Source organism: Esox lucius, chromosome 12 (assembly GCF_011004845.1).
Source record: "Esox lucius isolate fEsoLuc1 chromosome 12, fEsoLuc1.pri, whole genome shotgun sequence".
NCBI lineage: Eukaryota > Metazoa > Chordata > Actinopteri > Esociformes > Esocidae > Esox > Esox lucius.
The window spans coordinates 33354765-33377818 of NC_047580.1; the positions used below are offsets into that span (position 1 = coordinate 33354765).

Here is a 23054-nt window from a genome sequence, read left to right on the forward strand (position 1 = left end):
AAATCAAGTATTAGCTATCCTTGATGTAGCCTCTGTCACAGTGTAATCTGGGGTGGGGTTGGCCGTGTGTCTGCGTGACGATGACTCCACCACTGGCCTGAATTTGAGGGGAATTATGTGTTTGGCCAGAGGCCAAAGGAAAGGGAATTCAATGTGCTTTACAAAGAAAAAATAATATATCTAAAAATACAATAGCACAAAAACAAATATTCAAATGAAAACATCAAAACAACATCATAATAAATAAAACTCTGAATAAGAAAATAGAAATAGACTAAAAATGGGATAAAAACACAGGAAGCTGTAAAAGCTGTAAGGCTAAACAGTGAGATTAAGTTTAAGTGCTCAGTCAAAGGCCCGTGAAAATAGGTGTTTTCAAGCTGGATTTAAAAATGTAGACGTTTGGTGCACGTCTTAAGATCTTCTCATTGTTTATTCCAGTTATAACTTTAGCATAACTGCTAAACGCAGCTTCTCCATGTTTAGTTTGGAGCTCACCTGTGTTCATGGATCTAAGAGCCCTGCTCGGTTTATATTCTTCAAACGTATCAGAAATATTTTTGGGGCCTAAACCATTCAGGGATTTATAAACTAAAAGCACCTCTTTAAAATCTATTCTGTAACTGACTGGAAGCCAGTGCCATTAAGTTGCTACCCTGATTGACCAGACAGCGGCGCTTTCTTTTAAAGGTCGTGCCCCTCACCCTGTTTGACAAAGTGGTAAAATTCCGTGAACGTGTGTTTCCTTTTCCTCAAGGATCCGTGAGGTCCTCTGTGACGTGAAACATCCCGTGGCAAAGTAGAAGTGATGAAAACGTCTGTCCGTTGACTATTTAATGCTACATGTTTTCATTACCAGTTCCAACAGTAAACACAAATGTTATAGGCCAATGGGTCTTTCCGGGAAGGCTTCTGATACCTGTAACATCACCCAAGCATTACCAACCCTCATCAATTTGTGCCCTTGTTATAAATGTTTTTTTTTTTTTATAACAATAGGCTGCCATTATGGATCCATAAAACACTTGCCCTAACCCTTTCACATTCATTAAAACAAAAAAGAAACCAAACGCCTCATACGTGCTGTCATCTTTCAACATACCACTCAACCCTTTAGGACAGGAAACAGGTATGCATTTCTGAAATCTGTTACAAGAATACTGTGTTCTAAAATATGTCTGCGTATTTTACCAGTTTTTTGGTGCGTTCCTGTTACATTAATTGAATCTGTGTATTTTTGTTGATGTCAACAGATTGAGACTCAGGTGAAACTATGCAGACAGAGACATTTATGGGTTTTCTTCTCTTACTCTGTGGTAATATTACTTCATTTAATAAAATGTTGCTTGAGCGCATTACAATTATTAGAATATCAATAACAGATAATACATGCTTTTTTAAACCTACCATTTTGGTCTGGGTGCGTTATCTCTAGTTTATTAGTAAGTTCAAACACGATCATATGTCAGTTAGCTATTAAATGTAAATTTTTAAAGCAAGTGGTCCTGATGATAAGATCATGACACAATCATGACACAATTTCCAGGCACCGTTTATGGACGGACAGGGCCATTTCTAGATCCGATATTCGAATTGCATGTTAATGCGAACCAATTATTTAGTTTGTTTTAGTTTTAGATTTTCAATATGTATAGATAAAAAGTGATAAAAAGTTCCAAATTAATATTTCTCTATTCAATGTGTGTTGCTTATCTTTTGAATCAATAATGGATACATTAATCGTATTATATCACTGATAGGAGTAGACGTGTTGGAAAAGTGGAACAAACTACAAACTACTTCAAACTAATCTCAAACGTATGTCCGAATCACAAATGTCAGCTATTCCGTACATAATGTACAAACTTTGACTTCTGGAGAACTGCCCTCCTTTAACCCCTTTTATCTCCCAGGCCAACCTGCCCAGCCCCGCTATACAACCTTGTGCAACCGCTACAGTCCTGTGGTATCGGGATTGTCCTGTCTGCTTCTTTACACCCCCCCCCCCCCCCCCACCCCCCACCCCGCCCCATTAACCAGGAAGTTAGCCTGAGCCAACACACTGGTGGAAACGCTCGAGACGTTGTTGGAACGCGGCGGCACAAAGAAATCCCCTAGACCGATCACAGCCACAATCAGCAGTGCGTTGGCCGTGGGTTTGTGCCCTGATCATTCCACTGCTGATTGTGGGCGGTCGACACAATTACAGTTGTGAAGCAAGAGCGTAGAACACTGCACCACTCAGGCCTCCAGTAGGTTTTAATCCAATGCTGTTCCTGGAGAGATAGCGTCCTGTATGTTCTCTCTAACTCCAATCTCGCACAACTGATTCTAAGAATTAGCTGGATGAAAAGATAAATTATATTAGTCACAAATGGTGTCGGAGCGAAAACCTTCCGGAGGGCTGGGAAGCATGTACATAAGTAACATTTTCTCTTTTACTTTAATTTCCAGCCGCTCAGCATGGTGACTGCGTGGTGATAAAGTTTCCTGGACTCCATTCAAGCATAGCCAGTAAATCATATAATTTTTGGCTGAGTGCCCATCTGTTTATGCCATAGAGAATGATTGAGGACTCCTGTGCCCGAAAGCTTGTTTTAGTGGAAATATTGCCATTCATGACATTCACCAACTGGAATGTCGTCTTGGTGGCGCTTCCTATATGTTAGAGGGTAAAAACAGTCATATGATCGTCCATCTGAAATCTCCCTCCTAAATCTCATTCCATCTGAAAAGTCCCACCTTAAAAAACCTGTGACGTCTGAACCTCATTGGAATTGTGATTAGTGTCTGAGACATGGCAAGGTCACATTTTAAGAACTGTGGTTTTTTTTGGCAGAACTTTGACATTTGAATTGGGCGATGGTGTGTCTGTTGTTCTCCTTTAAAGGAGAATAACAATGAAAATCTAAGATTTGTCTCATAAATTGCTTGAAGTAATTGTTGGACTGTCCCTTTATACACACCACTCTCTCAGGGACAGCAGATGGAGTTAGCATCAGGGCATCATCTGAGGGTTACATTTAATTGAACCTTGTGAAATAACATGCGCCTATGTTAAAAGTTAATGATCTATCACAGCGAAAACACATGCCATGCACTGTACATTTTATGTGGCAGATATCAGTCGCAGTGTTTACCTTTTCGGAGCATTAGTTTTTCTCTGTAGAGAATTTTTATTTTAAAAAGTTCTTCAAATCACATGAGTGGGTGGAGAGTAATATAACTCACACTTGCGCTAGCTCAACCCTGCTCTGCCTGATTGAGAGAGTTGTATGCATAGAAACAGTCCAACAGCTATGTCCAGCAATTTACAAACTCAGACAAATCTTAGATATTCCTCGTCATTCCCCTTTAGGTAGGAACACATAATTCCATCCATGAATAAACCGTCCTTAACTGTAGGTGGCAGTAAATCCCCATCTTTGCCTTAAAACCTGTTCATGCAGTGCAATCCAACACAATTGGCAGTTTGTTTTATCAACTTACTGATGAAGTAGAAAAAGAATCTCTAACAGAGGACTCATGGGAACAATAAATTGAATGTCTAAATTTGTCTTTGCTTTCTTGGGAATTGTGGAAATCGGGGCAACAGGTTTGCCTTGACAGTGGCAGGGATGGAGTTGGCCAGGGCACAAACAGATGTGGGACACGGCTATTTGTAGTATCCCCTGAACATTCAAGAACATACTGGTTTTGTTAATGCTCACTTGTCATCCCAAACATGTACGTTTAAGGTTGCATAAAAAGGACATGTGCCAGCAGCATCAATGCCTGCGTGGACACACAGGGACAGACGCCCACAGCGAAGCTCAAAGGTGAGGTCAATGCCCAGTGGTAGTTGAAATAAAAATCTAGCAACATAGGGTTGTCTACTATTAGTTATTATAATAATGTAGTAATAGTATTGTCTAGTGTTAGTTATAATAACAATGTAGTAATGTTAGGTTGTCTGGTGTTATAATAATAATGAAGTGACGCAGGGTAGTCTAGTGTTAGTTATAATGATAATGTAGTAACGTTAGGTTGTCTGGTGTTTTTAATAATAATGAAGTGACGCAGGGTAGTCTAGTGTTAGTTATAATGATAATGTAGTAACGTTAGGTTGTCTGGTGTTTTTAATAATAATGTAGTAACGCAGGGTAGTCTAGTGTTAGTTATAATAAAAATGTAGTAACGTTAGGTTGTCTGGTGTTATAATAATAATGAAGTGACACAGGGTAGTCTAGTGTTAGTTATAATGATATAGTAGCCTTGAGTGGTTTAGTTTTAGTCATAATTTTAATGTACTAACTCAGGGTAGTCAGTTGTTAGTCATAATAATAATAATGTAGGCTACTGTAGTAACATAAGGTAATCTAGTATTAGTCATAATAATAATGTAGTAATGTAGAGTAGTCTAGTGTTATAATAATAATGAATTATCCTAGGGTGGTCTAGTTATTTAAAATAACAATAATAATGTAATAACCGAGGGTACTCTAGTGTTACTTATACTTATAATAATAATAGTTATATAGTTACCTAGGGTGCTCTAGTGTTACTTATAATAATAAAAATAATTAGTAACCTAGGGTGCTGTAGTATTACTTATAATAATAATAATAATAATGTAGTAAACGAGGGTGCTTTAATGTTGCTCATAATAATAATAATAATGTAGTAACCTATGGTGCTCTAGTGTTACTTATAATAATAATAATAATGTAATAACCAAGGGTTGTCTAGTGGTCTAATCCGGTGCCAAAAAGGGTGTGATTGTGGCTAACTGCCATTTCACCACAGTTTCCCTTATCAATAAAATTACAAATGACCAAAATACATCTTCCATGAAACAATAATAACATACAGTATGCATGCGTCACAAATTAGATCATATTTTCAGGCTTTTAATATTCTTAAATTCAATGATCCCCAAATCCTAACAGGTGTCTTTGGGGCCTGTTTTAATAACCAGCTGCTAACCAACTTGTTTCTTGGTGGCAGGTTGTATTGTCCAGAACTGTAAGAAACTCTCAAGCTTCTGTCTAGACCAGTTTCTCGATCCTCAGCTGCAAAGCTGGTGTGAGTTCCGTTCATTACACCTTAACATTATGGCAGTACATCAGTGTCCTGTGCTAATGATGTGCATTGCTTTTTCTAGTGGTCAAGTATCCACACACTCTTTCGGATTTGGATACGGGTACGTAAACATGGTTTCACTTGGTGACAATAGTAGCCGCAGTTCAGGCAAAGTGGTAATCATAATCCATATTGAAATGTGAAGTGAATGACGTCCATTAAGTGAGTTCTTTGTTTGTGTAATCGCAGAGGCTCTGAAGACTGATCTGGTAGAGACCTATTTTCAGTGCTGGCTTGAGTTCACAGGCTACAATGTTTTGGGTGAGGCATGGTTCTGTATTGTTTTGCCGGTGAATAAAATGTGACCAAATCTTTGGCGTTGGTTGGTGCAGTGGTCTAAGCCACAGCCTCTAGGCCATTGTGCACTGTACAGTTGGTTCTAGTCTTGACCACTGCTTTTTCAGTAGATACTCACCACTGTGTTTTTACTCTTTCCTGTCAAATGAAGCATAAAAATACCAGAGAAAATGTGACTGAGTGGGCTTTCTACTGTTAAGAGTACTCTGTGTATGCTGTACCTTTGTGTATTTTTGTACTTAATATTAACAGAGATGTTCGCTGATTGAACTCAGTGTTTCTTTTGCAGGCTGTTTCATGAACAGACTTATCGACAAATCTCAGACGTTCATCACCAAGTGGTCTCCACTGTTCTTCAATGAGCCCAGTCAGCAAAGTAAATACATTCAGTAGTCTTTTTGAAGCCATTGACTTAAGTGAATTTATTATATTATACAATAAAGAATTGTACTGTTAGCCCATATACCGTGGCTAAGAGCTCCTCTTAGGCAGAAGGCAAGGTGGGCAATATCTCACAAACCCTCAAGATGCCTTGCAGGTGGGAGTTGTAAGGCAGATATGCTGTAAAGGGACAAACAAATGTCATTGTTTGACTCAATGGAGAGGACAGAGCACAGAACTCTGGAAAGTCTCGAATGATGTTTAATTCCAAAACGTTTAAGGTAAGGGGTTAAGAATAGGGTTAGGGGTGAGAGTAGGGACAAGCACTCCCTTTGTTCAATGTCTACTTAGAAGATTCAGAACATTTCAAATGTGTTCCACCCTCTGAGTCAACCAGTCAAATGACTTATTAGAACATAACAAAATTACATTATAACCATTGTATACGCATATGGCTTTCAGCCAATCAGGAATCAAAGCAGCAGGTTTATATTACTCTATATATGCTTTCTTGATCAGGCATTTTGTATATATATATATACTTATATACATTTCTCCAATTTCCAGCCTTTGTGCCCTGTTGGCTTTCTCATGCTCTGAAGGGACTAGTCAACTGTTTTGGTCATCTGGATGAGAACTACATTAGGGAAGTTGGTAAGACGGATTTTATATTATCAATCATTAAATAATGGTATTCAACATTTCAATACTTACAGGAAATGTTTATTTTTTCTGTATTCTATTACCGACAGGAAAAAGAGCGGAGAGAGAGATGAAGAACGATATTTATCGTAAGGAAAATTGTGTTCTTTCCGACCATTATATTACTGATGTTCACTCACTGGGATATTAGTTCCAATGTTTACATTTTGCAATTGTTTGTTCTTAATCACTTGTAATTGTGATGCATTCGTGCCTCTAACGGTGGAACCACCATGGTTCCTTCTTGTTATGTTAGGTTATATGATGTGCATGAGGAAGCCTCTGGAAAACTGGAACATGTGTAAAGGATTTGTGAATGATCTATTTGGTAGGTACTGGCGTGCAGTTTGAAAGAAAAAGACACATGAATAAAGCAGTTTCCAATGGAAGATGCAACAGAGAGCAATATTTCTACTACTGCATTTTAAACATACCCGGGAAATTAAAATGAGTAAAAAAAAAAATCTGTCATTTGACTCTGGGTTTCTCTAGGCTCAACCCCAACAGAGAAACGGCACTACAAAGGTAAGAAAAACATTTTAGGTAACATTTATCTCCCTTGCTTATGAATTGTCTGGTCGTAAAATATTTTCCTTTTCGCCCCATCAAGACTTCCTTATCTGCTCAATCCACAATGGGATTACTGCTACAACGAAATGCTAACCGGTACCAGGTAACACCCTTCATGAGGAAAATGTACCGAACATTAAAACAGTGGTTCAAAACCAGGGGAACTGAGATCTACAGGGGGGTACTTGAGCAGACTCATGAGACCACATGATACTGGTAAAATGGACACGAGGTGTTACTTCAGGGGTACGCTGGACAAAGCTAAATTCAGTTGGTAGTAGAGAACCAGGAAGGGTCAGGGACCAGGGTATTAAATTACCAGTTTGCAGAATTTGTTCTCCATGCAGACGTGAGGTGAATTGCAGCAACAACAGTTTGCATTCCACACACTCTCCTTAATCCAACGAGGTGAAGTACAGTTCACAGTAGACACTCTGTGTATATTAGTTTTGTCTACCGAATATAAACCGAATGTCAATTATACTTGCACTGGTGCTGCTGGAAAGTTTACCTTTTTTGTTCAACTGGCATTCAAAACCTGTAAAAACTTTTATTTTTGATATTCTGAGGTATCTTTTTAGAGCTCTGTATAATATTAGCTGGAAGGAAATGACAGTGACAGTACAATCCAGTCTCCAGTGTAGATTTCATTTTAGTAGATAAACCTGTTACACTACATTTTGTATGTTGCATTACTTTCTATGACATTTGAACTTGCAAAGCGCACAGTGTCTTCAGAAAGTTTCAGATCTCATCACTTTCTCCAGATGTTTTTGTGTTATAGGCTTAATTTATAATTTATAATAAAAAGAAATTGCCATCTATCTACACACAATACCCTATAATGACAAAACGAAAACAATTTTTTGAAAACAAGGAACGGATATTTCTCATGTACATAAGTATTCAGACTTCATTCAGTACTTTCTGGAAGCGAATATGGCAGTGATCAACGCTTAGAGTCTTTTTGGGCATACCTCTACCAGCTTTGCACATCTGGATTTGAGTTGTTTCTCCCATTCCTCCTCGCAGATCCCCTCAAGCTCTGTCAAACTGGAATAAAAAGCATCCCCATAGCATCAAGATCCCTCCACCATGCTTCCCCGCAGGAATGGTGTTAGTCAGATGATGAGCAGTACCATGTTTTTGCCAGACGTACATAGCGCTTGATATTCATTAGCCTAATTGTTCGATTTTGGTGTCATCGGACCAAATTCCCCGGTGGCATGTCGTAATTTACTCAGGCGTAGGCTTCTGTTTAACCACTTTACCAGGAAGGTCTCCTTGATGGAGCGCTGCAAATATCGTTGTCTTTCCAGCAGACTTTCCCATCGCTAAAGAGTATCTCTGAAGATCTATTAGAGAGGCCTTTGTGTTCTTGGTCACCTACCTGACCAAGGACCTTGTTGCCCGGTGACTTAGTTTGGTGGGATGGCCAGCTCTAGGAAGAGGCTTTGTGTTTCCCAGATTCTTCTATTTCACAATGATTATGCTTCATTGTAAAATAGAATTATAGATTATGCTTCATTTTTATAACCTTCCCTAGATCAAAGCCTCCACACAATTCTATCTTGGACCTCATATAGACAGGTGTGTGCCTTTCCACACAATGTCCAAACAATTTATCTTGCTCCGGGTGGACTCCATGTTCTAGAGAAGTTCAAGAGCTTGAGATCTCATTTATTAATGCTAAAATACATACAACACAATAAAATGTGGAGAAAGTGAAGGGGGTCTGCAAACTTCCCATTGGCCCTACATGTTAGAAATGAGCTAAAATGTATGTTAGGTCTGACATTTCTTTGGTCTGAGAAGTACACTTCTCCAACCTTTCCGTCTGAAAACAGAAGCCGGTCAGATTACTGCTCACCATTAGAAACTTCCAGATCCACTTTGTACAGCATTCAGAGATCACTGCCGGCGAATGAATGTTGTGAAACACGATCATGGACATTTTCTGATATAATAATTCAAAGGTTTTAGATATTAACACGGTTTCCCACTCGCCTTAGGGGAAGGGATGCATTTGAAGAGTTCCTGAACAACAGCCGATCTGAGGAAACTATACGAATCACATTAAACGTCAACACTGAAGCTTTGGTTTTATTAATTCTTAACTATTTTATGTAAGAACTTTAGACTGTCCTATGTGCATTGAAAATGTATGAATAAATAAATGTTTGACTTGCTATACAAACAGTCGGATTGGTTCTGCTTCCACACCAACAAAACTGCAATGTAGAACACCACAAAACGAAAGTTTGTCTTTTAGTTAGGAAGCAATACTCTGCAAACCACAATCTTACAGCATCTACAGCCCACTCCAAACTGTTTATACAACTTGTTATGAGGATGTGGTAATCAGAGAAGCAGGTAATCAAGAGAAATTGCCATGGAAATAAGGGCTACTAGATAATCACAATAAAACGTAATATCGTACACCAAGTACCTTAACAGTGAAACACAGTTTGGGTATAGCCAGGGGTGGCGCCAGGTATTTTGGACCCCATGACAAAAATTTTTTATTGGGGCCCCTCTGCGCAGCTGTTAGCAATTTTTTGGGGCCCCTGTCAGTCATGGGCCATAGGAATTGTCCTAACTTTTCCCCCCTATATGGCACCCCTGGGTATTGCATTTAAAAAAAGTTAGAGTACAGTTCAAATGCAGGTTTAACTGTAGTACACAAATGAAGAAATCCCAGGCCAGCACATTTTCCAGCCCAATTACAGTTGGATTCAGAACAATAAACAGAACACACTTGAGGAGATTTTATTGAGCCACTGGTGAAATAAGCATTCCCGTTGTCATGTTACTGTAAAAGATGACCATGTTCTTTAACAAACACAATACACAGATAAACCTGTTTGTCATCATGGAAAAAAAAGAATCATTACTCAGCGATAATTCAATCACACCTCAAAAATCACCATGTGCTAGTGAATGAATAAAGCAGAGCAGAAGGAACTGTCTTGATGAACAGTGTGCCTTCATGGTACCTTTATAGGCAAGCCAGGAACAATTCTAGCCAGGCCTTTACCTTACACCCCCTTCATGAATGTGAAATGAAATCAACCGTAGGCAAAGACATTGACAGATCTTTGAGCGTGAACCACTCAAAAGTATCAGAGAAACAGAATCTGACAAATAACATTGAAAACAATACAAAATAATTTAGTTTAACTTAACAGTACTCTTCTACTCCGATGACCTCTACTTTGTATGGAATCTCTCACATCTGTAGTTGTCCAATCCCGTGTCCCTGATTGGTTTGTGCTTTCTTCCCAACTCATCACTAAGAATGACAGCAAGGTAGTTAAGAAAGACGTCACTAACACATCTGGGCACCCGGGCAAGAGTTCGTTCGTAAGTTCAACAACTCTCTCGAGAGGGTAAATTCGTCTGAGCACCTAAACAACATTGCATGCTTCCGTTTCTGAATGGTACACTGCTCCCAACAAAGTAAAAGACTCACTAAACAGAGGACAGGGAGCCATTTGGGATGTAACTTGAGCAGTTTCAGGACTCTGAACGACAGTAAAACCTGCCTTCAGATTCCCTCAACGGTGACTAGAGTCAGTCGGTCTGTCCGCAATAAAAGTTCACCTCCTTCCCCAAATTCCCCAATTGTCCCCTCGCTGGCCAATGTGCCACAGGGAGGGTAACGGTGTAGCTACATAAACGGCTGGGCGGACCCCCCCCCCCCCCAACACCCTGGCCGCCATGTCGTCAAAGTCACCCGACGGCGGCCGCCGTCCATCAGTGGGAGGAGTCTCCCATCAGGTGGACGATGAGTTCGTAGGTGGAGAGGACGATGGCGGTGTTGGGGATCTGACGGATGAGCTGTGGGACGAGTCCTCGGTAGAAGGCGGCGTAGCCCTCCTCCACCGCAACCAGCCGCGCCGTCTGGAAGAAGTACCTGTACTTGCTGCCCTCTTCTCGGAGTCTTGTTCGGATCACCTCTGTGAGGGGGGTGGGAAATTACGGTACATTTATTTTATGCAAACCATTGGTATGTTTTTCTCATCAATCTTTTGAGCCACGTTTCTAAGTCTACAGCACAGTTGACTGGGCCACAGTTTGGTCAAACCCATGGATACGATGCGGAGGTGCCCTGTGACACGCCCACCCCCCCAGACACGCCCACCCCCCCCCAGACACGCCCACCCCCCCCAGACACGCCCACCCCTCTGCTGTGCTCACCGTGTGGGTAGGCTATGCAGGAAGCACAGCCCTTGGAGAAAGCTGCGGCCATCATCAGGCCCAGGAAGTCGGACGCTCCCTTCTCCGTCTCGCCGTTTCGCGAGGTGAAGCGCCCCTCGTTCAGCCGCTTCTTCAGCGTCTCGTAGATCAGGAAGCAGATCATGGTCTCGGAGATGCCGGCGTATGACGCCGTCAGGCCCCGGTAGAAACCCCGCATCCCCTCGGTGCTGTAAACGTAACGTGCGCACTGCAGGGCGTTCATCTTCTTCTCCCCTCGGGCCCTGAAGACAGAGCACAACCCAGGTCAGAGCCCAATGAATTCAAATTAATGACTTTTTTCATACAAAGAAAACAGTCTGAAATGGAGGGAAGCACTCTAATGGAAGACACTTGTTTAGCTTAAGGTACCCCCGATCAGGGGTCACCAGTCACCTACCTACCCTACCCCCCCCCACCCCACCCCCAAGGAAAAATAGTACAGGAGACAAGACCACTATCTTTTAATGTCAAAAAGCTCGTGCCCATGCCTGTGACCTCACATGTTCCTACACTCCCAGAATCCCAAGCGGCCTCCTATTCCCTACACAGTGCCTCTCAACAGGACCCTGGTTAAAGTCGAGGCACCAGTGAAGGGAGCAGTGTGGCGTTTGGGGCACGTCCTCGGTGGTAAATATAGCCCCTGGCCCCTGCCTCATGCGTCAGTAGTCGTAACCGGAGAACCGAGACGGGCCCCTCAAATGTCACATCACATGTGGCGGCCGTGACTGGCGACCGAAAAAAAATCCCGCCTTCAGGCTAATCCTTCTTGGAGAGGCTACAGAAGCGCTGCAGGCACAGCCCAGGGACGATCCCACCCCCCCCACAGGAGGCCTGCATACAGCCAGGGAATACATCCAGCAGGTGACTTGGGAATGGAGATTACATATTTGTTGGTCAGGGTTGCATCATGATCACAGTAAATTCAGCTTCTCTGCAGTGCAAACGAGTGGAGAGATCTGACCCGATACGGCAACGTGTTGATATTCTTCGTGGTCTGCCGTGACTGACGTGACTACTCTCCGGTTTCTAGGGCTTGGAAAATGTCTAGAAGTCATATGGGCCCTCAGGTGAATCTCAATCAGTTTAACGCAATGTCTTTTCTGGGGCTCCTAGTTGTAACAAGGTGCTCCTAATTTTTTAGGAGCAGTGCAACAGTGAATCTTTAGATTTTGAGCCCTGGGTTCTTTAGATGTCATGAAGGGATGAGAAAGACCACGAGACCCTTTGGCCCAGTCCCAGAGAATCCTACAAAACATGTTCCTTGACAAACTGCTTTTTGTAGAAGAGGTTACTTTTCCTGTTTCCTTCCGACCATTTTAATTGAAAACAAAAAAGAATACAGTACTTAATTGCTACTTATAAATAATTTCATATAGATTCTTTTTAAACACTGCTTTAACAGAGAAGGACCAAGAACATCAATAGATCCCCTCACCAATTATTACGGACAAAGGTAAACCAAAATTAGAGCACATACAGAAAAACCTTTCATAGAACAGATATTGTTCATGTTTTGCCTCTATTGGTATAAAAAAGGTTCAAAACACTCCTGCTAAGTGTGGTAATAAATTACACTAGCCTGCATAAGGAACTGCTAGAGTGTAGTATAAATAAACTGGTAAATATTAGGATATTGTTTTGGTTGAATACATGGCTCAGAGTGTCCATGTGACCTTGTAGTTTCTCTGCTGTCCTTCTCATCCAGGAGGACAAGTTTATAACTGAACCTCACCTCTGGCCCTCCAAGCCACTTCCACTCTGGGTTTTCATTGCAACCCGCTAACCAGGGACTTCTTTAGAACTGGAGCAACAGGTGGGTGTAATGAATGATGAGGTGGAACAGAAATCCAGAGTTGACAACCTTTGTTCTGGACCTTAGTGTTAATTTAACCTCGATGTGTATCTGTTGCCGGGTGAAACATTAATCACAAAGTCTAAACGGTCAGAAAAAGCAAAGCCATCAATCCACCATGTTAGAGACTTAATACACAACATACTTCCTCTCCAGCTGCATCCTGGTCTTCACCATCCAGACGGGGTTCATGAGTGAGTTCGTAACGAAGGCTGAAACAGGAAATGGAAACAGAGTTTGTCACTGGAAGCACCAAAAAAAGAGGGGGAGAGAGAGAGAGGGTTCATATTTCTGGGGTCGGGGAATTCAGGCAAAGAACAAAAGGTCAAGGAGGTCAAGTACTCCAGGAATATAACCAGCATAGCATCTTGTAAAACACCTCCAGTAGAGGGGCACAGGGAAAGTCCACAGTCGCTGCAATCGTCACATTTAAACGCTTCAAAAAAATTATATTCAAAAATAATATTCAACTATCAGGTAGAATAGAAAACAAGCAGTGGATTGGGTCCCCAGGCTCAGAGTTGAGAAGCCTTGCACTAGAGTTTATAGCATAGGGTTCAAACCGATTCTGTGGAGGTGGGGCTACAACAAAAATGTGTGCTGTAGGGGGTACTCGAGGACCGGAGTTGGGAAACACTGTCCTAGTATATGAGGGTTTTTGTTATTTCCTTTACATTGCTTCCCAGTTCAGTCTTAAACAACCAGGTGGGGGTAGAACCTAACCAAATAGTGACCTAATTAATCAATCACGCACAAGGTGAGGGCACCAACCGTCAGACACTCTGCTCTCTGTGGAACCAGTTTGACACCTAGTCTCTGGCAGTACTGATGGAAGGCAGAACAGGTTGTGCTGATCGGTAAGGAAAACCTATCACCTTTCTAGATTTGATTATGCAGACCAATGTAAAGAGACATAAGGGTTGTGCAGACCGTCACTGGAATTAATACATTATTCAGTTAACAATCTAACTTTGTAAATATTTTGGTGGAGAACCACTATTTTTTGGGTGCAACAAATTTTGCTCAGGTGTTCACAACACATATAAGGGCAGATTTATATCAGGGTCCTGTGGGCTGAGCTCTATGAACATGGCACAGGTTTCTCTCATTGGCTTGAGACGGGTCTCACCTGCAAAGCCGGCCGAAGACATGTGCACCAGCCCACTGTTGGGCACAAAGATGCCGTTGAACGTCTCTTTGGACTTTTTGTAGGCGGCAAAATAGATCGCCCTGCAAAGACAAAAACACACAAAGGGTCAGACCGATTCCTCCTCAGCGGGCTGGTTACTAACGGCCCCCGTCCTCAGCGGGCTGGTTACTAACGGCCCCCGTCCTCAGTGGGCTGGTTACTAACGGCCCCCGTCCTCAGCGGGCTGGTTACTAACGGCCCCCGTCCTCAGCGGGCTGGTTACTAACGGCCCCCGTCCTCAGCGGGCTGGTTACTAACGGCCCCCGTCCTCAGCGGGCTGGTTACTAACGGCCCCCGTCCTCAGCGGGCTGGTTACTAACGGCCCCCGTCCTCAGCGGGCTGGTTACTAACGGCCCCCGTCCGCAGCGGGCTGGTTACTAACGGCCCCCGTCTTCAGCGGGCTGGTTACTAACGGCCCCCGTCCTCAGTGGGCTGGTTACTAACGGCCCCCGTCCTCAGTGGGCTGGTTACTAACGGCCCCCGTCCTCAGTGGGCTGGTTACTAACGGCCCCCGTCCTCAGTGGGCTGGTTACTAACGGCCCCCGTCCTCAGTGGGCTGGTTACTAACGGCCCCCGTCCTCAGTGGGCTGGTTACTAACGGCCCCCGTCCTCAGTGGGCTGGTTACTAACGGCCCCCGTCCTCAGTGGGCTGGTTACTAACGGCCCCCGTCCGCAGCGGGCGGGTTACGACTGCGATGTGTTCACGTGGCACCCCTGTGCTGTGAAGAGAAAACAGTATCTGCAGCCGTTCGCAGAGCCAAACCTGCCAGTCCGGTCCAGTGCATCATGTGCACATGGTCTTTCGAGTGTCCTCCAGTCCGGAGCGGTCCTTCTGGAATAGCCCATCGTTTGTGTGTGTGTGTGTGTGTGTGTGTGTGTGTGTTTCAGGCAGCACCAGAATGGGCTGAATAAGCAGAGACGCAGGCCAGGGCAATCGAGATAGAGATAACCCAGGGCCGATGTTGTTCTCATGGGGAGGGAACTTCCGGGAAGAAAGTACTTTGACACTTACTGAAAGGGTTTCACACGGTTACGATCCCAAACAAAGTGGTGTAGAATTGTGTCTGAATGCCAGGGGCATGAGGGGCATGAGGGAGTTTACAGTAAGCAAAACCGGGGGGATGGGAAATCTGTTTAAATACACCCGGCCTGCCGCCATTAAAACAAACAACCTCAAGGGTTGGAAGATTCCAAATTAACTGGTGTGTTTTCTTTTCCAGGCGGGAAGGGGAGGGGGGAGGGGGGGGTCTAGCAATCCAGATAATTTTGTGCAAGGTATCCAATTTTTTTTGGACCCAATCAGTATTCCAAATAACCAGCAGAATCTGCCCTTGGAACAATATATTATATAATATGTACACTTCACAAAACATTGACAACGGGTTACTGTTGACAGTTCAGAGGGTGAAAGTCTGTCTAAATGCCTCCTAACGGTCACGTCTAAAACGGCAGGGTGTTCATTAGCGCCCGCCGCAGCAACCCATTATGCAAACAGAAAACAAAACATCTCTGTTGAATTAGCGTCTTCGCACTTTCTGCTGACTAGATGGGAGCTGCCCTTTTTCGGTTCTCCTTCACCTCCCTCAGTTTTGCCTTGTGACGGGGGACAGACCATATTGGCCGGTTTCAGGGCCCGTGGTTTGATCGCCACTTCCTGAGTTTCACGGACATCCAGAGGAATTGGAAGGTGTGGAAAATGAATGTGGTTTTCCCACTGGATGTTTCCTCAACAGACCGGTGTGACTCAACATCAATGATTGAAACGTGTTCAGGTCACTGGGCAGATGGGAAACGGTACAACATTATGTATACAATTTGGAGTCATCCATTTAAAGACATTTTGTTCCAATAAAACCACTCAACTAGGTAGCGTCCCTGTTTATAAATACTTGGGCTTGTGGACAAAAAGCTGAATACACAGGAGTGTGAGAAATCTGTGGTGTCTGTGGTTAAAATCTGAAACGCAGCCGGCAGGTGGATTCTGCTTACCTTGATGGGGCCACACCGACCAGATTGGGGCCGAGCCCACGGAAAAGCGACCGCGGTCCCTCCTTTTCTAGAATCGACCTATGAGAAGAAAGAACAACGTCAATTTCTATTTGTTGTGCGGATAAAAGATACTGAGAAGTCACTCGCCGCTCAGTTTGTTCCTTCCAAATAATTACATTTCTAATGAACTGGGTTGGTTAAGTGAACGACGAGCACATTCCTCTACATGAGACTAGTTGACTAACCGGTCAGGCCAGTGTCAGCACACAGCCCCTGACTGAACGCGCCTACACATTTATTGGTGACTCGTAGTTCAGGGTCTGCAGCCACAGGGCCAAAGGCAGGTTAACTGAACTCAGACTAACGGTCCTGTTATCTCCTCACCCCCGACATTGACCCCCCCCCCTCCCCCCGCCCCCCAACACAACCCACGTCAAACTGTTTGTTTTGTCTCACACCCTCACCCCATACCTTACGAGGCTTGGAATGAACTTTGAACCCAGTCCTGTCTGGGTGGGGGTGACCACACACACACACACACACACACACACACACACACACACACACACACACACACACACACACACACACACACACACACACACACACACACACACACACACACACACACACACACACACACACACACACACACACACACACACACACACACACACACACACACACACACACACACACACACACACCTCTTTTCAGTGCAAGCACCTGTAACCAGGGCAACACAGCAACACCACCTGGGCTGAGACGGTCATCATTACATAACTGCTCAAACTAAATATTGTGACGGGGAAAGCTAGAGGGGGCAAGGGGCGGCGCCTGGTGGGTGTGTGTGTGTGTGTGTGTGGAGAAGCAGCTCTAAGATGACAGATAAATGGAACTTACACACAACCAAAATGCATTAGAAAAATAACAATTGCTTGCAATATGGATCTTTAGCAATATGAACATCACACACTAAAAATTTTGCAACTTGAAATAATTGCACAGGCCTAGAAAAGGAGATCTTTATTGCAGACCAACTGAAATTGGCTAGTTGAAGGGCACACCGATGTATAAGATAGTAAATGGATTATTTACGTTCTCTACAATGTAAGGCACACAGGTTTTCCAGGACACTCATTTCTACCCCAGCTGATAACATCATGAGCGTGCACCCAAAGGGCCTCAAGGCCCAGTAAAACAACAGCTTAACCTCAGCCTGTGTCCCGTCATCAATTGCTTTGCCTCTCTGTATTCAGATCATTTAACAACCACTGGCAGCGTTGACCAAAACGAGATGGACGGGCCCTTGCAGAGCCGTTGCATAACCGAATCCCGACACGGCACATGTCCAGACACTGCACACTGCAGGGTCGCTTCAAAACCGCGCCCGGTGTCCAGACCCAATAGGAACCGAGCGGTCCGCATCTGAATTATTCAACAGAATCTGGCCCAGACTGGTTCAGCGTAGTCTGCCCGGCAGGCCTCAAACTCAAAACCCTTGACCGGGGGAAATCTGACACCAGGCACAGAGCAGGGCCGGGAGCCCCAAGTCATTCACTGCGGCTTCCCCCTGGTGGGCGGCGTAGCAGAACCACCGTCACACCATCTCCCTCACACACTGTTGGCACCCTGAGGTAAAACCTCCCTGGCCATAACAGGCCAGGGGCGTCGCGTCGGTGGCAGCAACCTCTTACGCAAACGCCCCTGATGACCCAGTGTCTACGTGCTTCTAGGTGTGTCTAGTTTGTTGGGTTTGCGCTTGAGTGGAGACCTAGATCTGGCAAAAAGCTCTTAGATCAAAACTGGACACTGGCTTTCGTTAATCTCTAGAGCTTCTTTACATAAGACAGGATTTACTTAAGCCCTTAAAGTTTGCCTTCGTCAGACAGCAGAGCATGCCTACCACAATGCTGAATTTTACAATTGAGTTCCCAAATTGGTCAACACCCCACTGAAGTTTTAAGATGGTCCCGGTAGGAGTTATGGTCAAGACTGGAGCATTGTTAGGGGCTATGGATAAGGACGTCCCAGAGATTCCAGATTGCGTTAAGCCTCAAATGACCAGTCTTTAAGGAAGTATAGCCACAGGCCAAGTTTTTTGTAGAATCAGACATGATAGAGTGGGTCTTTTTTTTTTTTTTTTACACCCCTTTCTCCAATTTTATAATATCCAATTGAATATAAGTCCACACCAGATAACCGATTCAGAAGAGTTGGAGATCATGATAAGCCTTCCTCCCAGGGATTGGCAACAAGCCACTCTACATTATGGTGCAACATTGTGACACGATCACAGCCAATTATGAGTGGTTGGTTTGTGGGTTTCACATTCCTTGTGTTCAACCTGGGAAAAACAACACCACATCCGCCAGAGGTCTTCGGGCTACATTCTCAGGGAATGCAGTCATCACACCCACTAGGTAGTGGGACAGCACGCACCTGGCAATCAGAAGACATCTAACAGGTCGGCGTGTTACTGTGACTGACTGTTTGTTCGTTTGTCACAATGAATTGCAGATTAGGAAATGGGATACTGTCTGCCTTCTAAGCACTGTTGTGCATCACTCATTCATGTTGGAAGCTGTATAGCTTTACTCCAGCTGTCATGTTTATATTTCCTTTTACCAGCAACAACTGCCCCTCCAGGGCTAATAAAGAGAAATATATATAGTAACAACCCAACACTAACAATAAGAGAAAAGCCCTTACCGTAATTACCCAAAACTAACAATAAGAGAAAAGCCCTTACCGTAATTGCCCAACTCTAACAATAAGAGAAAAGCCCTTACCGTAATTACCCAACTCTAACAATAAGAGAAAAGCCCTTACCGTAATTACCCAACTCTAACAATAAGAGAAAAGCCCTTACCGTAATTACCCAACTCTAACAATAAGAGAAAAGCCCTTAACGTAATTACCCAACTCTAACAGTAAGAGAAAAGCCCTTACCGTAAGACCTGAAGCAGGCCAGGTGGTGTGACAGTGGCCGAACTGGGCCTGATGACCCCAGTACCGCTGACTGAGCCCAGTTGGACATGGAACACGGTCCGGAGCGAGAGACCTGACGACTGCAACCGGGTCTTCAGAACCTCCAGGGGACAGGTCACGATGGCCCCCACCGTACCGCTGCATCTGTCGAGGGGAAGGACGACCATGTTAATAACACAGACTATATTCAAGACCTCAGTGCTACGGAGAAGAACGGGAGCTATTATTTCATTACATTCTTAGTCGATATACAGGAACAAATTTGGGGTTATTTGCCTTTTTCAGAGGCTAAAACGGTGGTTCTGGGATTCAAAACAAACAACCTTTCAGTTAATGGCCCAACACTCTGGCCACCTTCTACCATCCCATACGCTGAAGAACAACAGAGGCCAAGCTTCAAGCTCATCAGAAGTGGAGAACATTCTCTGAAGGGGCATAGACTTCTTTGCATGTCCGGGAAACACAAAACACAGTCCTAGTTTTTGTAGTAGTACTTTTTTTTTTGGGGTTCCACTATGACAACTTTTTAGAGGAATGTATTTGCCCTGTTAAACACAGCGCATTAGCATTTACTAAGAGACGGCAGCATAAATAGGCCCTCAGATGTACTCAACAGACATCTGGTCAAACAAGTAAATGAACCCTGGGACACCAATCTGACCGCACAGTAAGACGACAGGGTCAGACGTCTGAGTTTAAATTGCAATTTTCCTAATGTCCAAACATTTAAACCAGGCAAACAGTTTAATTTATTATGACCTCAAAAAGCGAGAGATGGACCTGCATGACTATCCATGACAAGCTTAGAGGTGAGACAGAATCAGGTTGGCTAAGAATAAGCTTCTCTTGGTGCTTCCATCCTGTCCCAAATTGGCTTGACTGTACAATGTCTGAAAGGCAGGTCAAATGGAGAAAGGCAGGCAACAGGCTTCCAATTTCAACACACAGCCAGCCAATCCGTTCACTTAAATCTTCAAGCATCACAGTCTGTATGGGGCTGGCAGAAGTCAAAAGCATCCAGTTCAGTAAAGCAGAAAGGAAGAAAGCCAGATACTTCTGGTTTCTGCCAGACCCGCACAGGCATCTTCTCAGACAGCTAAAATGGCATGGGACCTCATGGGAAAACACACACTATGGTTTAATAAAGAATTGCATAATTCTATGTACAGCAATGGCACGCACCCTGATACCCACAACAAAACATCTAAATAATAACATTTTTTTAAAGAAAAAAATTAGCATTTGAACATTCATATGGGCTGGACTATTTAGCCATCGATGTGTAAAAGTCGACCTGAGTTTTATTGTTCCAAGTCTTCCCTGTAACTCTGAAAGAACACACTACCACAGTAGCCTAATAAAAGTGCCCCAAACAGGAAAGGACCAGCCAAGAAAAGCAGATAAAGCATGGCCTGTGACAATGACAGAGAGCATTGGTGAACTTGTGCTGTTTGCTTTAGTCTTGGGGAAAACAACAGTGCGTGAGAAGTATTGGTTTTATTTCCTCTATTTATGTTCAGGAATGGTATGGTCTGGATGAAGATACTCTGTGGCACTAATGTGGGAACATATCCTTAAGAAGACCGTAACTAAGTGGAATATTAGTTCCAGTTATTGAAGTGCCATCTTAACTGCCGAGAAATGTCCACTGATAACCTTAAAAAAAACAAAAGTACTGGCTTCCAAAAGTAAGCGTGCAAGTCGGTTGAAATATAAAGCATCTTGAGACTTGCTGTATCAGGGTGCTTGTCACGAAACATTTGCGCAAGTTAGCCTTCATTCCTCTTTAATATATTGCCCATTATTTGTAAAAATGAATAATTTGATAATATAGCTAGTCCCTTTAAATAGTACAGATTCCTCTTTTTTTAAAGAGCAATAGCTAACTAACATTCACGGCTTGCAAGCTACAGCACTTCGCATGGTCACATGGATGACTGCCCAGGAACGATTATGTAATGCGAGCTAGGACAATTTAAGCAAGGTCAGAGTTACTGCGACACATAGCTATTAAAGCTAACTAATGTCACATGAAATCAAAATCTTATTTGAATTACGATGCATGATATGACTTGGTTACGGTACATCTCTAGGGGAATGGCTTTCCTGGAAATAGAGTTAAATTCAAATAGGTTCCATATAAACCTTTCCTACAACAAGTTAGCTCGCTTCAGTAGCTGTTAGCTTGATAACCATCTAACTAAACCAGTATGGTTACAGCACGAAGTAGGTACAATAATAGACCACTTGACATAAAATAACACGACGGATGATACGGACAAGTCCAGTACTCTAGCAATACTGTTCTAGATCAAACTCACACATTGTCCGCTGTTAGAGCTACTGTGGCTATTAACATACGTTCGCGTTAGCAACCTCATGATGAAGCGAGCTAAAGTACCGCTAACCAAGCTTGAATGGGAGACATGTAGCTACTGTTGGGACAACAAGATGTCGCAAAATAATTTAAAAAGGACAACGCAGAGTGAATATCTGGAACCCATCAATGTAACAAAACGAACAGTTTGCAACCAGAACACCAGGAGTTAACTAGCTTCCTTTTTATATATATTCAGCTATGCTAACGCTACTGTGTAGGTAGTAGATGTCAGATTTGAGAATAATGGTATTAAAGAAGCACTTACCCCCCAGCAAAGAGATGTAACAGCGTATTATTGTTCTGTGCCATTTTTTTTTTTAAACTATAACCATAATCTTCTTAGTCGTCCAGTGAAAGGTATATTCATAAGTTCAAGGCGAAAATGGGGTTTGGTTTGCCTTTGTAGCCTAGTCAGCGGTCCACCCGGCTTTCACGGAGTCGTTCCAACTGCGCCGATTAGGAAGAACGAGTATTTGCGTCATGGGGGCTGGTCAGGGGAGTTGTCCGTGACGTGTACAGTCCGGCATTATCCACCAATTGACTGACAGAACAGTTTACAGGAAACACAGAGAGAAAGGGTTAAAACAATCTAGCCTAATCCAGATTAAAAAAGGTGATCAATTGCATTGTTTTTGTTGATAGCATTGGATTGCAAAAAATCATTCCATTACAAAAAGTTACCTTTCTTTATTCCATCGCGCGGATGTCTATTGAATTGGTAAAAATGTGGAGGTGAGCCAAAGGGCAAACTTAATTCCAATTTATATTATAGACTGTGTGATTTTATTTTATTATTTACAACAAATATCTCCCCTGGGCTGTGGTTTTCTGATCTAGATATACTCCTAGTAAATCAGTTACAAATTTCAAGTTCACATAACAGTTGGAGGTTTCACAGTTTGGCGAGGACAACTATGCACCAGTGATTCCTGGCTATGGTCTGTTTGGCTGGTGACATTGCTCTTGGGTATTACCGCAGCCCCTTCAATGTCACTATTCGAGCCCAAAGTAATATCCCCCTCTTAATAAACAAAGGTCTAATAACAACCCACAGAGCAAAATATTTTGAAAGAGGTATTTTCAAACAGGAAGACGTCTTTTCAATGGCCTTTGCTCAAAGGGAAGTGTCTTCTACCCCTAGAAAAGACATGGACTTCTACAGACTCTGGCCACAGGTAGGACACTATAATATACTGGGTTGTATAGTACTGAGGATGCCATTTAGACTGACTCGCGTCTGTTTTAGGAGGGGGTGAAACCGGACACTGGATGCCATGACTGTTCTCTGTGGCATCTGGATAATGTCTTGGACATATGACACAAAATTATATTTTATTGCATGT

General features: G+C 43.3%; 1 protein-coding gene and 1 long non-coding RNA gene across 4 annotated transcripts; one reads left to right on the forward strand and one right to left on the reverse strand.

The window, feature by feature from the left end:
• Positions 1-1035: 1035 nt before the first annotated feature.
• On the forward strand, positions 1036-9186 carry LOC105013486. 3 transcript variants are annotated; one of them, XR_002197550.2, is made up of 14 exons: positions 1037-1129; positions 1254-1316; positions 2455-2514; positions 3738-3818; positions 4987-5064; positions 5144-5182; positions 5311-5382; positions 5708-5794; positions 6367-6453; positions 6552-6590; positions 6758-6829; positions 6994-7026; positions 7112-7174; positions 9084-9186. It is a non-coding gene; the product is annotated as an uncharacterized LOC105013486 (long non-coding RNA). The 3 variants fall into 3 exon arrangements; XR_002197547.2 differs by lacking the exon at positions 9084-9186 and having other exon boundaries at positions 1036-1129; positions 7112-7906; XR_828241.3 differs by lacking the exons at positions 6758-6829; positions 9084-9186 and having other exon boundaries at positions 1036-1129; positions 6834-7026.
• A 638-nt stretch (positions 9187-9824) lies between these two features.
• slc25a33 (solute carrier family 25 member 33) lies at positions 9825-22181 on the reverse strand. Its single transcript, XM_010875032.5, has 7 exons — positions 21977-22181; positions 19293-19475; positions 16341-16418; positions 14292-14392; positions 13308-13374; positions 11272-11552; positions 9825-11030 (listed from the first exon to the last, which is right to left on the reverse strand). The coding sequence occupies exons 1-7, from the start codon at positions 22018-22020 to the stop codon at positions 10828-10830; spliced, it is 957 nt and encodes a 318-aa protein (XP_010873334.1). The 5' UTR covers positions 22021-22181; the 3' UTR covers positions 9825-10827.
• Between the last annotated feature and the right edge of the window lie 873 nt (positions 22182-23054).

Bases quoted from the DNA above. Each gene is read 5' to 3' on its own strand.
- slc25a33 (XM_010875032.5), bottom strand. From the start codon at position 22,020: ATGGCACAGAACAATAATACGCTGTTACATCTCTTTGCTGGGGG. The intron at 14,393-16,340 runs GTAAGCAGAATC...TTGTCTTTGCAG, and splicing joins GTCGGTGTGGCCCCATCAAG to GGCGATCTATTTTGCCGCCT. The intron at 13,375-14,291 runs GTGAGACCCGTC...TTCCTGTTTCAG, and splicing joins GTCTTCGGCCGGCTTTGCAG to CCTTCGTTACGAACTCACTC.